The sequence below is a fragment of the Mercenaria mercenaria genome, chromosome 16 (assembly GCF_021730395.1).
Source record: "Mercenaria mercenaria strain notata chromosome 16, MADL_Memer_1, whole genome shotgun sequence".
NCBI lineage: Eukaryota > Metazoa > Mollusca > Bivalvia > Venerida > Veneridae > Mercenaria > Mercenaria mercenaria.
Window position 1 is genome coordinate 51,200,045 of NC_069376.1, and position 17,750 is coordinate 51,217,794.

General features: G+C 37.2%; 1 protein-coding gene across 4 annotated transcripts in view; it reads left to right on the forward strand.

Annotated features, from left to right (window-relative positions):
* The window catches only part of LOC128549706 (uncharacterized), a 35,505-nt gene extending 18,066 nt beyond the window's left edge, over positions 1-17,439 (forward strand). For 2 of the 4 annotated variants that reach the window (XM_053527059.1, XM_053527062.1), the window contains exons 2-4: positions 963-1,132; positions 8,615-9,422; positions 14,970-17,439. In XM_053527059.1, coding sequence (XP_053383034.1) covers positions 8,643-9,422; positions 14,970-16,208 — 2,019 coding nt within the window. In that variant the 5' untranslated portion in view covers positions 963-1,132; positions 8,615-8,642 and the 3' untranslated portion in view covers positions 16,209-17,439. The remainder of the gene's footprint in view (positions 1-962; positions 1,133-8,614; positions 9,423-14,969) is intronic. The other 2 variants (XM_053527061.1, XM_053527060.1) reach the window with 2 other exon arrangements.
* Positions 17,440-17,750: the final 311 nt, after the last annotated feature.

The window sequence follows — 17,750 nt, forward strand, 5'->3', positions numbered from 1 at the left end:
CCTCAGTTTGACCTTGATCTTGGCCTCATTTTGGACTTAGGTTGCTTTATATGGGCCATCTCTTTGTTAACCAAATGGGACCGTTTCGTCTAGCATCAATACCGCTTACAAGAATGAATTGATACTAATACAGATGTAACCTGTGACCATTCCTCATCTTCAAACATCACCTGACCTCAGTTTGACCTTGACCTCATTTGGACTTAGGTTGCTTTGTATCGACAAGGATGCCACCGGGGGCATCAAGCGTTTATTGAACGCAGCTCCTTGTATGAGTTATATAGGAAAAAAATCTTAAAGAAATATCTGACCATATTTCCTAGACTGTTTAATTATAGTTACCTGATGACCCCAAATAATTAGGGGTCACTTGACTGTGACCTGGACTTACTGATCTATTTTCCTTTTTTTAAGATACAGCCTTGAAATTTTAATGTCATATACAGTTTTGCACACCGACCTTAAAACTGACTTTCAGTGACCATGAATGCGACCTGCTGACCTACTTTCTTAATATTTTAACATCAGTTTGACATTTGAAACATGTAGCTCATATTACTCAGGTGAGCGATCCAGGGTCATCATGACCCTCTTGTTCACATATATATGTCCTAAAAGACGTAAAGCAAAAAAAAACTCATTAGTATGCATAATCCAGTCGTGTTTTTCAATACCAAACTGTCCGGAAATAACCAACGTGCCGATGCGCGTAATTGCACGTATACATATTCCAAATTGATCTTATCATCTCGATATTACAAATGAAAAGTACATGCATGTGTTTGTCATATATACGACATTATTTCCGAACAATGAAAATAATCGCTCAGGTGTTCGATAATAGGCGATACAAAATTGTTGGGTGATCTTACATGTACTGCATGTGTTCCATAACACTATTTTGCATTTTCACAAAATAATGCATCCTTTGGAACTTAGCAAAGTTTTTCTATTTGTCACAGGGTGAAAGTAATGTGTAGTCCAGGACTCGAACCCGGGAGCACTCGCTTGCAGGGATTGTGATGTACCGACTGAGCTAACCGGCTGCTTGACACATATTTCTCCTCAACGTGACTAATCCATACCGTGACATACACTCCCAAACTTGGAAATTTGTCCTCAAATTCCGGAGGTACATAATATTGCAAACTTTGTAAGACTGTACAAGAAAGCATGAAACTTTCCCATGTCAGGCACCAAATGTCACTGATGAGAACAATGTTAACTCAGTCCAGGGCTCAAACCCCTTACAGGGCGAGTTTTCTACTGACACATATTCTCCCCTTACGTGATCAAGTCTGTACAGTGACATACACCCACACAAACTGGAAATTCGTCCTTGAATTCCAAAGGTACATAATCACCGTGTCCAACGTATACGTCGCATTTACGGCGAGTACGCTACATACGTGGTATATTGTACGTTCCATTACCGGCATTTCCTGTTGATTTTGTCATCATCCTATATAGTGAGGTAAGAAAAACTACTTATTTTCATTAAAGTTCAACGTGTTCAAAGAAGCGATATATTCAGTACGAGCTGCAGATCTTTCAAGCTCCCCATGCTAATGTGATTTTTGTCAGTAATTCTGTAGTTTCTTCAAATATTCGAGTAAACTGACGTGTGAAGTCGGTTTCGAACACGGACGTTCACTTTCAGGTTCATTTTCTGTCTCTTAAAATCATTCTGTGGATTTTTCATCTGTTTAACGCGAGAATAGTATAACAAGTTACAAATAAAAATATATATCATGGCGTCAATTCATCTTTTAGGGGAGCTTTGTGCCAAAATTAGCGATGTACGCCACATAAAACGGCGCGTCTACAGAAGTACACCACATAAAAATGCCGTTATATTTATAGCAACTGATTACGTATGTCTTCACTCGCATCTTTTCTTTCATTTTATTTACACTTTTTAACAATTATAAACGGTTTTGGAATTACATAATGTAATAACAGTTATATCACTTATTCGAAAGATAAAATAAACATGCTTGCTTTGTATAAACAGTCCAGTATAGAATTGCCCGTTAAAGTTTTTACTTGGGAATCATGAATATTCCATATATTTTCGTAAATTAATCTTCGGTGTCGGAACCTTAAACGAATTAAAAACGGAAAATGTATTTCTCAAGTAACATAATCTCGTATTTTCATGTAGAGCGCGGACAAAACAAATACTGCTAGTGTGAACATGGCCTGTAACTTCACAACCTGCCCCGCGTCTGGCGTAGGCTGTGACAGTATGCGGGGTACACCCTTACCTTACAGTATGGTATAGCATTATAAAAGTACCTGGCATTTAACCTTTTCGTATTTCTGAGTTCACATAGCTCAAAATGCTGAATTTCATAATATATCATAATCTTATGTAGATATACATGTATCTACATGATAACGAACTGTCAGAACACAAATGTGTAATACGTCAAAATTACTTATAGCGGTCAAAATCGGTATTTCAAACACAGTTTCGTTGTCCTTTTGTTTACAATGCTTGTGCTTTCCAAGAAGAGTATATGAAAAAACAAGAGGGTCATGATGACCCTGAATCGCTCACATGAGTAATATGAGCCACATGTTTCAAATGATAAACTGATGCTAAAATGTTAGAAAGTATGTCAGCAGGTCACATTCATAGTCAATGAAATACAGTTTTAAGATTGGTGGGCTAAACAGAACATGTCATCCATTTCAAGACTGTATCTTAAAGAACAAGAAAGTAGGTCAGTAGGTCAAGGTCACAGTCAAGTGATCCCTAATCGCTTGGGTCATCAGGTAATTATAATTAAACAGTCTAGGAAAAATGACCTGATAATAATTTTTGAAGTATTTTTTTTATATAACTCATAATTATAACAAATGACCACCAGGTCGGGGCCTCTTTTCACCCCAGTGGCATAATTTGGAAAAACAAGAGCTGTCTCCATAGGATGACATATGCCCCCGATGGCACTTTGAATGAGTAGTTATGGCCGATGTTAGAGTTTAGGACCTTTGACCTACGGAGCTGGGTCTTGCGCGCGACACGTCGTCTTACTGTGTCACACATTCATACGTAGTTATTTTAAAATCCATGCATGAATGACAAAGATATGGACCGGACACGCCCATCAATGCACTATCATGAAAAATGACCTTTAACGTCTAAGTGTGACCTTGACCTTTGAGCTACGGACCTGGGTCTTGCGCGCGACACGTCGTCTTACTGTGGTACACATTCATGCCAAGTTATTTGAAAATTTATCCATCGATGACAAAGATATGGACCGGACACGCCCATCAATGCACTATCCTTTAATGTCTAAGTGTGACCTTGACCTTTGAGCTACAGACCTGGGTCTTGCGCGCGACACGTCGTCTTACTGTGGTACACATTCATGCCAAGTTATTTGAAAATCCATCCATCGATGACAAAGATATGGACCGGACACGCCCATCAATGCACTATCCTTTAATGTCTAAGTGTGACCTTGACCTTTGAGCTACGGACCTGGGTCTTGCGCGCGACACGTCGTCTTACTGTGGTACACATTCATGCCAAGTTATTTGAAAATCCATCCATCGATGACAAAGATATGGACCGGACACGCCCATCAATGCACTATCCTTTAATGTCTAAGTGTGACCTTGACCTTTGAGCTACGGACCTGGGTCTTGCGCGCGACACGTCGTCTTACTGTGGTTCACATTCATGCCAAGTTATTTGAAAATCCATCCATCGATGACAAAGATATGGACCGGACACGAAAATTGCGGACAGACTGACAGACCGACAGACTGACAGACGGACAGACGGTTCAAAAACTATATGCCTCCCTTCGGGGGCATAAAAAACTTGTAAGATCCACCAGGCAATGTTACACACTAAATATCAAATGCCTAGGCCTTGAACTTTCAGACAAGAAGATCTTTAATTATTTTACCTATATAAGTCTATGTTAAACTTGGTACCCCCATGGCAGGGCCTCTTTTCACCCTAGGGACATAATTTGAATAATTTTGGTAGATAAACACTAGGAAAGGCAACATATTTAATTTCAAAAGCCTAGGCCTTGCAGTTTCAGGAAAGAAGATTTTTAAAGTTTTTTTCCCTATATAAGTCTATGTAAAACATGAGACCCCCCGGGGCAGGGCCTCCTTTCGCCCCAGGGGCACAATTTGAACAATTTTGGAAGATGACCACAAGGCAATGCTACATACAAAATATCAAAGGCCTAGGTCATATGGTTTTAGACAAGAAGATTTTAAAAGTTTTTTACTATATAAGTCTATGTAAAACTTGTGACCCCGGGGCGGGGCCTCTTTTCACCCCAGGGGAACAATTTGAACAATCTTGATAGAGGACCATAAGATGATGTCACATGCTAAATAGCAAGGCTCTACGCCTTGCGGTTTTGGACAAGAAGATTTTTAAAGTTTTTCCTTTCGGTTGCCATGGCAACCAGAGTTCTTCATGGAATTAAATTCTTTGAAAAATTTTAAAAGGGGACCACCCAAGGATCATTCCTATAAAGTTTGGTGTAATTCTGCCCAGAGGTTTTCAAGAAGAAGATTTTTTTAGAAATTGTTGACGGACGCACGACTGACGACGGACGACGCACGACTGACGACGGACTACGGACGACGGACATTGAGCAGTCACAAAAGCTCACCATGAGCCTTTGGCTCAGGTGAGCTAACAATGGCGCGTTTAAAATATTTGCAAATGACGTCTAAGCTCTTCAATAAATATTATAAGTCACGTGTGGCACAACCAACCCCTGGCACATTCAATAGCGTTCTCCCCTACTTATCTGATCAAACTAATAATCATCATTTCTTGTTCATTTCCTGATTGAAAAACACTTGTGTCCAAGATAACCGTAGAAGAAATTGCCGATTTTTCTTTTAAAGTATCTAAGAAGAAAGAAAGACAGATTTCCTGTCGTAAGTGATTCCAGAAAGTAAAAATGAGCCACGCTATGAGAAAACCAACATAGTGGCTTTCAGCATGGATCCAGCTTGCATATCCGCGCAGTCTGGTCAGTATCCATGCTGTTCGCTTTCAAAGCCTATTGCAATTAGAGAAACCATAAGCGAAAAGCATAGATCCTGACTAGAATGCGCGCATGCGCAGGCTGTCTGTATCCATGCTTGTCGCTAAGCCACTATGTTGGTGTTGCGGCTCAAATCTACAATTGAAAACAATTAAAATTCGTAAAATATGTTACACGCACGTGAAATAATATAAGAATAAAATCAATGCCAATAACATTGTGTAATACTGAATTAAAATAAAATGTCTACGGTAATTAGCAACCCGTGGTATCGAGCGTAGATACCACTACGCAATCGTGTAATATGTTTTCTACATATGTAACTATTTTCAGGGTACGATTCTTTCGTAAGCTAACGTAAACGCCCGAAAATATTGGCGAAGATTAATGAGTGCCAGGTAAATAAACTGACTGAAAATTATTATACACGATATCTACTTGTGAACGTAGCTCTACAAACACAGTAATTTCATATATTGAGTCAAGTTTATTTGATAACATTCGACATTAAAATTAATATTTTAAAGAGACTATTTGCTAGGAATTTATCACAGTACGCAGTGGTGGGGTTTAGGTATTCTCCCCGGAAATTCCTTACAATAATGACAGTAACTGTTGCATTTTAGATAAAGATAACGGCCTTTTTATGTGGCGAACTTCTGTAGACGCGCCGTTTTATAGGGCGTACATCGCTAATTTTGGCATAAAGCTCCCTTTAAACATGAATTTACGCCATGATATATATTTCAAATTGTAGCTTGTGATACTATTCTCGCGTTAAACTGATGAAAAGTCAACAAAATGATTTTAAGAGACAGAAAATGAACCTGAAAGTGAAGTCCGAGTTCAAAACTGACTTCACACGTCCGTTTACTCGAATGTTTGAAGAAACTAGAGAATTACTGACAAAAATCACTTTACCATGGGGAGCTTGAATGATCTGCAGCTCGTACTGAATATATCGCTTCTTTCAACACGTTGAACTTTAATGAAAATAAGTAGTTTTTCTTACCTTACTATACGGGATGTTGACAAAATCAACAGGAAATGCCGGTAATGGAGCGTACAATATACCATGTATGCAGCGTACCCACCGTAAATGCGACGTATACGTTGGACACGGTGATAATACTGCAAGCGCTTCGATGGTATATAAATTTAGCATTTTTTAGCATTCATCTATTGTAAAATGCGAATCTTAGGCATTCATAATGGAATAGCTCTGGCTAAATTTATTAATAAAGTCCCTAACAAAATTGAAGTCTCTAGAATTTTGCTTACTTATTCATTTTCTTTCTTTCATTTTTAGCTCACCTGTCACAAAGTGACAAGGTGAGCTTTTGTGATCGCGCAGCGTCCGTCGTCCGTGCGTGCGTCCGTGCGTAAACTTTTGCTTGTGACCACTCTAGAGGTCACATTTTCGTGGGATCTTTATGAAAATTTGTCAGAATGTTCACCTTGATGATATCTAAGTCAAGTTCGAAACTGGGTCATGTGCGGTCAAAAACTAGGTCAGTATGTCTAAAAATAGAAAAACCTTGTGACCTCTCTAGAGGCCATATATTTCACAAGATCTTCATAAAAATTAGATCTAGGTCAAGTTCGAAACTGGGTCACGTGCCTCAAAAACTAGGTCAGTAGGTCAAATAATAGAAAAACATTGTGACCTCTCTAAAGGCCATATTTTTTGTGGGATCTGTATGAAAATTGGTCAGAATGTTTATCTTGATGATATCTAGGTCAAGTTCAAAACTGGGTCACGTGCGGTCAAAAACTAGGTCAGTAGGTCTAAAGATAGAAAAACCTTGTGACCTCTCTGGAGGCCATACTTGTGAATGGATCTTCATAAAAATTGGTCAGAATGTTCACCTTGATGACATCTAGCTTAAATTTGAAAGTGGGTCACGTGCCGTCAAAAAGTAGGTCAGTAGGTCAAATAATGAAAAAACCTTGTGACCTCTCTAGAGGCCATATTATTCATGGGATCTGTATGAAAGTTGGTCTGAATGTTTATCTTGATGATATATAGGTTAAGTTTGAAACTGGATCAACTGCGATCAAAAACTAGGTCAGTAGGTCTTAAAATAGAAAAACGTTGTGACCTCTCTAGAGGCCATACCCTTGAATGGATCTTCATGAAAATTGGTCAGAATGTTCACCTTGATGATATCTAGGTCAAATTTGAAACTGGGTCATGTGCCATTAAAAACTAGGTCAGTAGGTCAAATAATAAATAAACCTTGTGACCTCTCTAGAGGCCATACTTTTCATGGGATATGTATGAAAGTTGGTCTGAATGTTCATCTTGATGATATCTAGGTCAAGTTTGAAACTGGGTCAACTGCGGTCAAAAACTAGGTCAGTAGGTCTAAAATTAGAAAAATCTTTTGACCTCTCTAGAGGCCATATTGTTCAATGGATCTTCATGAAAATTGGTCTGAATGTTTACTTTGATGATATCTAGGTCAGTTTCGAAACTGGGTCACGTGCGGTAAAAAACTAGGCCAGTAGGTATAAAAATAGGAAAACCTTGTGACCTCTCTAAAGGCCATATTTTTCATGAGATCTTCATGAAAATTAGTGAGAATGTTCATCTTGATGATATCTAGGTCAAGTTCAAAACAGGGTCAGGCACCTTTGCAAACTAGGTCAAAAGGTCAAATAATAGAAAAACCTTGTGACCTCTCTAGAGACCATCTTTTTCAGTGGATCTTCATGAAAATTTGTCAATTTTTATCTTGATGATATCTAGGTCAAGTTCAAAACTGGGTCGCATGAGCTCAAAAACTAGGTCACTATGTCAAATAATAGAAAAAACGACGTCACTACCTCATACTCAAAACTGGGTCATGTGGGAACAGGTGAGCGATTCAGGACCATCATGGTCCTCTTGTTTGTTGAAGGGGCCTCTGCGGCTGAGTGGATAAAGTCGCTGCCTTTGAACGGCTTGGTCTTTATCGGTGTGGGTTCGAAATCTCACTTTGGGTGGTGTAGAATTTTGTCGTGTAAGGAAGCTATCCAGCTACTTTGAGGAGGTGGTTTTTCCCAGGGACCCGTCCGTGATAAAATAATACCCGGAAAGTTGCCATATGATCTGTAATTGTGTCAGTGTGACGTTAAACTCAACAAGAGCTAAAACTAGTGACAAAATTTTGCTAGTCCATTGCACTTGTGACTTTGGGTTCACTCTCTTTATTGTTTACGCACAGAAATTTTTTTCTTTGATAAAAACGACGAACATTAGGAAAGGAAATAGCTTTAATTCGTATAATATTGACCTAGTTTGCTTGGAAATATGTGTGTTTTTCCTAAATGCTTCTAATCACATCGACACAATTTCAGCCATAAGGCGACTTTTCAGCTGTGTTTTAAATGAAGCCGGACATATCTTCATGGATGTTTTGGGAAAAGGAACATGCGTATAATTCATTCCTGTCTCAGTGGAAATTTTTCGGAATTTCGAAACAATCCGGCTCTGTACCTTTTATCACAATTTTAATATTTCATCTAACTTTATATCTTATATTACTTTTAAGAGAATGACTAGTCATAATGCTCTTTTATGATTTCAGGGTAACAGACAAACCCCACCAGAGTAAAATGGCTTATTGTCTTGACAAAGCAAATGCTGGTCAGCCAGAATGCAGATCAGAAGACTATGAAGATAACGTCAAAGTCGAGAAATTTTTTCTCCCAAGAGTAATCCATTCTAAACGTAAACGTAGACAGAAATTGCATGCAAGATCTGAAAACACAAAGGAAATGGTTACAAAAGGCTCAAAATCAGATTCTATAAAACCGGAAGTCGTAAAATCAGCTTCTGTGGAACCAAAAGTTGTAAATTCAGCATCTATGAAACCAGAAGTTGTAAATCCAGTTTCCACGAAACCAGAAGTTTTAAATCCATGTCCTAAAAAACGAGCGATCGTAAAAACAGATACGTTGAAGTCGTTGGCAATTAACCAGTTATCTAGAAAAGTAGAAGTCGTCAAACCAATTCGTAAAAACGTAATGAATAAACCTAAGAAAGCAAAACCAAATCAATGTTCAAAAACCCATGGGGTAAAGATGGTAGATTACAATCCCGAAATATCGAGAGGACCTTTCGAATTTAACAGGAGCTTATCGAAGAAACTGATTCCATCTTCTGCTGATGTAGCCAAAGGCAAAAGATCGAAACAAACAGTCAATTTACAGGAAAGTTTTGATCCTGAGGGCGGTATGATTATAGAGAGTAATGGTAAACCGGAAGTCATTAGGTCAGACTGTACCAAATCGGGACTGGAAATTTCAAGAAGTCCTTTTGAGAAAAGAAATCTTATTTCTAGAAAAGGGACTCAGTTCAAACGACCATCAAATCTACAGAAGAAAAAGAAAGAGGTAGGCATTTTCTAAGTAAAAGCAAGTGAAAGAAGTGAAAATATTTGCATCCTTTCTTTTTAAAATCGTAGGGTTTAAATTCCTTCCTATTTATTTCTTTATCGCTATATTTAATTTTGACTAAGTTGCACCTGGATACGTACGGTACCTTTACCAAGTGCAAACGTGTACTGAGGCTTCAAAAATTAATGTTACTTCCTTGTAATTTTAGGAGTATGACACGAAGAAAAGCTCAGTTGAGGTATTTAAACCTTTATTTTGGGATATTTCGTCATAAAATGTTTGTTTTTTATCCACCTCATTATTTCTACGTTCTAAAATCCATGGCATCGATCGATCCACGTGTCAATTTGCAGAAATTAGTGGAAAAACAGAAGTGAAGTATACTAGTACTATTGTCTGTTTCCCGCAATTTGAGTAAATTGTAAATTGACTATATTTTTTTTTGTTGTTTTTTTTTCTACTACAACCTTCTTTTTCTACATACGAGTTTAATAATACTATACAGTGTATACTTATTGAATGGCCAACAAGTCATTCTGTATATCTGTATTTTATTTCATGACATCAGAAATAAATTGCCGTTTTTTTCTTCAGATTTTGACTATAGCCCAGCAAATTTTGGACTGAGCTATACACCGGTCAATAGCACAAACTATGGACTGGCGATTTGTAAAATCGCGGATGACTGTTTCACATGTAGTTACATTAATTCTCACACGTATTTTGTCCATATAATGATACCCACACTTAAGTAGAGGATTTAAAATTAATTGGCGCCATCAACAGTTAATTCTGGATTAAAACCCACTTGAAAAAAATGCTACTACGAGAGTATCACGACGTAGTTATAAGAATCTTCTTATGACTTTTTTGCCGTAACAAATCAAAGAGCATAGCATTTTATGACGAAAAGTCCCTACTGCCTGTGGCGGGATTAGCTGTGCAGTGCTCTAACCGTTGAGCCAAAGTGTCGACTCTCTGACGCAGTTGTCAGAGATTGGCTGTAAACTTGCAGGCTATGCGTAAATGACCGTAACAGTCTTGACAAGTCAAGTTCTACTTTGGTTCAACCCGGATAATTTTTCAGAGTAGTATCGTTTTACCTTTCGCTGTTCTTATGTGATTACACGTGCGTCTGTCCTTCTGCCTTCCCGTCCGGCATGTTTCGTGTCCGGAGCATATGATTACTTAAAACATTCAGTGTATTGACTTTTTAACTTGGCATATAGATAGGTGGTAATGAGACGATGTGTTGATTAAAACCACAATTTGAGGGCAATGGTTAATTCTGACCATCAGCGCACCATTTCTTTTTCATTTTCAGTTTCTTGTCCCGTAGTATCGCTGCCGCATCCCTACCCAGTCCCTTCCCGACCCAACGCCCACTCGCCGTCAAATGAGCTATGTCACCATCTACACACACTGGCTGTTAATTAAAGTTTACTTCATTCCCCTGTTATGTAAAACGTCGTGCGTATAATTATTGCACCGCAAAACTGTTGATAGTTATGAGAGTTATGCTCCAGAATAGGTCCTGTGATATTTCTTAATAAAAAGGGAGATACTCAAAAATTACCATTTTCGTATGTTTTCATACATGTGCATGTTTAAGTACTTTTTGGTTTGCATGTTTATTATGACGTTCTACATGTGCGTTTTCAGCTCACCTGAGCAATGCTCAGGTGAGTTTTTTTGATCGCTCGATGTCCGGCGTCTGTCGTCTGTTTGTCGTCGGTCTGTCTGTCCGTCAGCATTTAGCTTGTGTATGCGATAGAGGCTGTATTTTTCAACTGATCTTCATGAAATTTAGTCAGAATGATTACCTTGATGAAATCTAGAAGGAGTTTGAAAATGGGTTATGTGGGGTCAAAAATTAGGTCACTAGGTCAAATTAAAGAAAAACATTGTGTATGGGATAGAGGCTGTATTTTTCAATTGATCTTCATGAATTTTAGTCATAATGATAACCTTGATAAAATCTAGGCCAAGTTCAAATATGGGTTATCTTGGGTCAAAAACTAGCTCACTAGGTCAAATCAAAGAAAAATCTTGTGTATGCGATAGAGGCTGTATTTTTCAACTGACCTTCATGAAATTTTGTTAGAATGATTGCCTTGATAAAATCTAAGCCAATTTCATAAATGGATTATCTGGGGTCAAAAACTAGGTCACTAGGTCAAATCAAAGAAAAACCTTGTGTATGCGATAGAGGCTGTATTTTTCAATTGATCTTTATGAATTTTGGTCAGAATGATTGCCTTGATGAAATCTAGGTCAAGTTTGAATATTGGTCATCTTGAATCAAAAACTAGGTCACTAGGTCATATCAAAGAGAAACATTGTGTATGCAATAGGGACTTCATTTTACAACGAATCTTCATGAAATTTTATCAGAGTGTTTGTCTGGATGAAGTCTAGGTCAGGTTTGAAGGTGGGTCATCTGGGGTCAAAAACTAGGTCACCCGGTCAAATTAAAGGAAAACATTGTGTAGGCAATAGGGGCTGCATTTTACATTGGATATTCATAAAATTCAGTCAGAATGATTGCCTTGATAAAATCTAGAAGGACTTTGAATATGGGTCTTCTGGGATCAAAAACTAGGTCACTAGGTCAAATCAAAGAAAAACTTTGTATGCGATAGAGACTGTATTTTTCAATTGATCTTCATGAAATTTGGTCGTAATAATTGCCTTTATAAAATCTAGATCGATTTCGAATATGGGTAATCTGGGGTCAAAAACTAGGTCACTAGGTCAAATCACAGAAAAACCTTGTGTATGCGATAGAAGCTGTATTTTTCAATTGATCTTCATACAATTTGGTCAGAATGATTGCCTTGATGAAATCTAGGTTGAGTTTGAATATGGGTCATCTGGATTTAAAAAGTAGGTCACTAGCACAAATCAAAGAAAAAACTTGTGTATGCAATAGAGGCTGTATTTTTCAATTGATCTTCATGAAATTTGGTCAGAATGATTGCCTTGAGTTCGAATACGGGTCATCTGGGGTCAAAAACAAGGTCACTAGGTCATATCAAAGAAAATACTTGTTTAAACTCAAGAGACCACATTTTTGGTCCAGTCCTAATGAAAATCGGCCAGAGTATTTGTTTGCATGAAATCACTAGGTCAAACATGTTTACACTGTTATGGTGTGTTTCTCAGGTGAGCGACCTAGGGCCATCTTGGCCCTCTTGTTGTAAGTTTGTACCTACATTAGAGCTTTCTTACCAGCAAGGATCCAGATCAATGCACATCCATGCTGTTCGTTTATCCCCTCATTAATCAATTTCAACACTTGTATGCTACTGATAGGTGGACAGTATGTACCGATCTGGGTCAATCTGTGATGTGATCTGGCTGATCTGGATCAATACTGGTATCAACGCCTTAACGATGGTTTTCGCAATTCAGGTCCTCCCTGAATTAATGTGTTTTCACAACTTCATCTGCAAACTTATTCAGTCATTTTCTTTTCAGTATAGTTTTATAAACATAGAATAATAACTATCTACACTCTAGAAACAAATTGTGGTCTCAACTCATCTTATACATCAAGTACTGTGCATACTACTACATTAATTTAATAATATATTTAGACATTAAACACATTGTCTTGGCCTTGTATAATTATGTCACTGTCAATTTGTAACTAGATACTTGTTATTTCTCATTTAGGAGGACCTAAATTGTCCATCTGTCTTCTTATAGACCAGCAGTAATATACCAGTATTATCAGAATGATTTGCACGAAGTGCATGTGGGAGGTAAAAAGTAGGTGACAAGGTCGTGGGGGTCTTTAAAAAAGGTTTATTGTTGTGTCATTCCATGACAGGTCACGAGGTTTTCGTGTTTCGACCTAGGCCAAGTAAATTTGTGTTTTTGCTTCTCTGCCTCGCTCTATCGATTCGACAATACATGTATTTAGATATAATTTGAAAATTATTTTCGCGGATCACTTAAGACAAAATTCTAACAATAAATGAGCAACAGCCACCTTTAATCTCCTGTATCAGTTGTAAATTTGTTAATTCAAAACTTTAAAAAAGAAGAAATACAAAAGCTGGCATGTGAACCAAACAATATTTTACATATCCCCACGTTTCGACTTATCGGCACAAACATAACATATAATTTTTACTGGCTTTCCCGAGCGTTTTTTCTATAGACGATATGGCAAGTTTTCATTGGTCCAGGGAGACATGCTTAATTTGCATATTCAGTGTAAACAAACGGCGGCGCCGAAAAACAAACTATTTTTACATTCCTCACTCAAACCTCACTGTATATCATATGTTTGCGTAGATACCCTCAAAACCCCGCTGTCGTAAACCTCTCTCATTAAACATCCACAAATGCAACGTACAGTCCATGAAATAAACAAACGTGTTTGTAAACATAGACAGATCTAAACGGAAGGGGAAGAAGCATTTTATAGAGATATTTCGATGGCAAAATACAATACCTATCTGTAGTTTTGTCCAACCTATAAACTGGACACGTCTATTTTATAAGTACAACAACATTGTTGACCCAGTTAAACGAGATGTAATTATAATACCTGTAAATAAACAGTTAATATATTTGTCTGCACTGGTACTCACACTAAATGCAGGATAACACCAATTGCTGTAAGGACAACGTACATGTGTACCAAAAGAGGATATTGAATGGAATAGATAGATTGTGCAGATTTTGTATTGTTCGCCTTATCTCGATTTAGTCGCGAAAATGTCTGTCGGTGTACGTGTGAGACAAAGGATTTTAAGGATTTTTGGGACAGTATCTTTGACATGAATGGAACAGTCTACTTTCTTATTCGGCAGACATGTTTGCCTTAATGAGAAAGTGTATTAGGGGAAAACCTAGGTCCCTATCTCAAAGGTTAAGGTCACATATAACATCTTGTCCCGGAATAACTATTTTTTACATGCATAGAATATTTTTATTTGGCAGAAATAATCCCTTCAATAAACCAGAATAAACCAGAATATTGCCATACGACACAGGTCCCTATCTGAAAGGCAGAGGTCAAAGGTCATGTCCGATCTTATCGGTGCTCTAACTTTGACTTGTATGGAGCATTTATTTTTGGCTGAATTAGGTGGTGTGTCAACAAATAAAGGGGTCTACATTGCCTTGTAGGTATCAACATTGTAGTTTTTACATTCGCGTGTGCGTGCCAAGGGACTGGAGTGTAATGCTGAGAAATATTATGGCAAAACACAAGTAAATACGGGATGTGTAAAACAAATAAAACTAAAAGGAACACTAGGGGATAGATGAGGTAGAAATGTCGGGGTAGGGCATGAGGGTATTAAAACAAATGACATGTGATATGAGATATAAGTTAGTGTGAAAAATGAAAGAAAACAATAAGAATATTCTTTTGTCATTACAAGTTCTTCTGAACAGTTGGTCTCTTGAATATCTCAAAAATGTTAGATTTCAAATACTAGTAGACGATTGTAGACCTCTTCATTTTGTAAAGTTGAAATATTGAATTTGTCGTCATACTGTTTATGCTTTTTTTATCTTTTTCAGAATTCACGAAGACATGCCTACAAAATTCGGCGTAGAATCATTGTATGTAAAATGAGGCCTACAAATATAAGATTCACAAACACGCGGTTTACAACTAAATTCGCCGGAATCAACAAAACGGTCCACGATACGTTACATGAGTTACAAACTGGTTTAATATCGGTCGAAGATATTCCAAAGCTTACTGTGTTCCGTTCAAGGGGTAAAAACTACACGTTTAACAATAGACGGTTATTTGTTTTCGAACAACTGGCCAGTTATTACAGGAAACACTTTAATATAGATCTAATTATTCCGGTTTTATTTCGCGAGACTTTAAATAGAGTGAAGGTTTCAAGAACATTTGGATGTGCTCCTGGAAATATTTCCCAGATAAATATCAAAGAAAAGAGCAAGAACGTCGGAAGTATAAAGAAAAAGTTTTACGTTCGTTCCACAAAAGGGCGCAAACAAATGTGTGTTCCGAGTGGTCATTCCAGAATGAAAAAAGCCGAAATTCAAAGATGCAGAAATGGTGACGATGATTTTGTATTATCTTCAGTGGCTAAAAGTGAATTGAAAGATTTGAGTGATGATTCTGAAGATGATAATCATCCTATTAGATCAAGAAGGGGCCGAAGTGCAAAACGCTTCCCAAAGCTCGGTGAATGCATTAAGAACTTTGATGACCTGGATCAGTACGGTAGGCAGAACAATTTAATATTTTATAATGTCCCCGTCACTCTTAGTACAGGAAACATGGAGAACCCAAACCAACCAGCTTCTGATAAAAACAGTCCTGATAAATTCAGGTCTGATAAGCATATCCAAACAGACGACATTGTCCTTGAAATTTGCAAAAATATGGAGATCACTCCAACAGTAACTTTAGACAATATTGAGAGATCGTATATAATCGGTAAGATTAAAGAAAATAAATGTCAAATCAAAGTTAAATTCAGTTCCTACCGAACCAAGGCTCTTGTATACAGTAGTAAAGAGAAACTCAAACACTGTAAAACGGAGGATTTCAACGTTGTTATACATGAAGATTTAACTAGAAAACGTCAGCGTATTGTGCAAGAACTTTGCAAGCTTCGCAAAGACAAGAAAATACATTCTTTTCGGACACAAGATGGAAAAATTTACTACAAAGAGTCTAAGCAAGGAAAACCGAAGTCTCTTACAGTGTTCGAGGAAATTGAAAACTTTATTTCTGGCACGGATCCAAATGCCCTGTTCGCAGAACCCCAGGTTTAATGTCATGGGGGAATTAAACAAGTAGCAAACTGGCAAGTGTAAGTATATCTTGCCACACGACACATATAACATAGTGTTACTACAACTCTGTGTGTGTGTGTAGGCAATGCACATGTTTAGCAAAGATTGACTGACACTGTGAAGTTATGTATGTATCAGAAAAGTGTAGTAGATGTTATTGTTAAGATTTTTGCAATGGATAGCAATTATAATAGTACAAAATCAATAAAGCATGCAAAAGTAATTAATATGTAAATCTTACCTTTTGATTGAAAATATTTTCAAATTGCATTTCCTTGGTAAAATACCCAATGAATTTACTATTCTGTATTATATTATATAAGTAAAAAAAAACTATAAATCAATTTATCTTTCAATCCACTAATTGATACTATTGAATAATTTCATAAATAAACTTTCCTAGCATAATCTACTGTTTTGGAATGCCATCGTGATGAAGTTTAATTACTTTTATTTGTGCATGTACATATTATAAGTGCATTCTCTTTTCCTTCCATGTTCTAGTATATAGTTGTTTCATTTATATTTTTGTATCTAAAATAAAACAAATCACTGTACTATAATATCCAAATACACTATGAAATAACTGTTAACAAATTACTGGCTAAAATATATTCATCAATGATATGTGTGTAGTATTGTATAAACCAATGTGATGAAAGAAGTAAATTTCGTCACTATGGAATTCCATTTCATAAAACTGCACTAATCATGCAGATCGTGAATGGTTGATATATGTGGCCAGTTTCTATAACTTGTTTCTGTGTCATAATCATATTATATACTGCTATGAGTATTTCATTTTCCCTGAGGCAACTTTTGTTACTTAACCTAAATTTGAGACATCCTAAATATTCTATATATTGCTATGAAATGTTCTGCCACAATACTGATAAACGGGGTGTGACTATTGTTTTTTAAGTCTGGATTGTTCTTGTTTATGCACTTTACTTTAAACAACATCTCCTCCTAAACCATCAGGCCAATTTTGATGAAACTTCACAAGGATGTTTCTTGGATGGTCTTCTTTAAAAATTATTCAAAAAATTCGATTCAATTTAGAACTCTGGTTGCCATGGCAACCGAAAGGAAATTTTTTTAAATTTTCTTGTCCAAAACCACAGGCCATAGAGCTTTTATATTTGGTATGTAGCATCATCTAGTGGTCCTTTACCAAGGTTGTTCAAATTATATCCCTAGGGTCAAATATGGCCCCGCCCAGGGGGGGTCACATAGTTTACATAGACATATAGGGACAACTTTGAAAATCTTTTCCGAAACCACAAGCCATACCTCAATATTTGGCATGTGACATCATCTTGTGGTCCTCTAAAAAGACTGTTCTAATTATGCCCCTGGGGTAAAGAGGCCCCGTCCCGGGGGTCCCAAGTTTTACATAGACTTATATAGGAAAACATTAAAAAATCTTCTTGTCTAAAACCAAAAGACCTAAGCCTTTGATATTTGGTTTGTAGCATTGCCTTTTGGTTCCCTACCATAATTGTTCAAATTTTGTCCCTG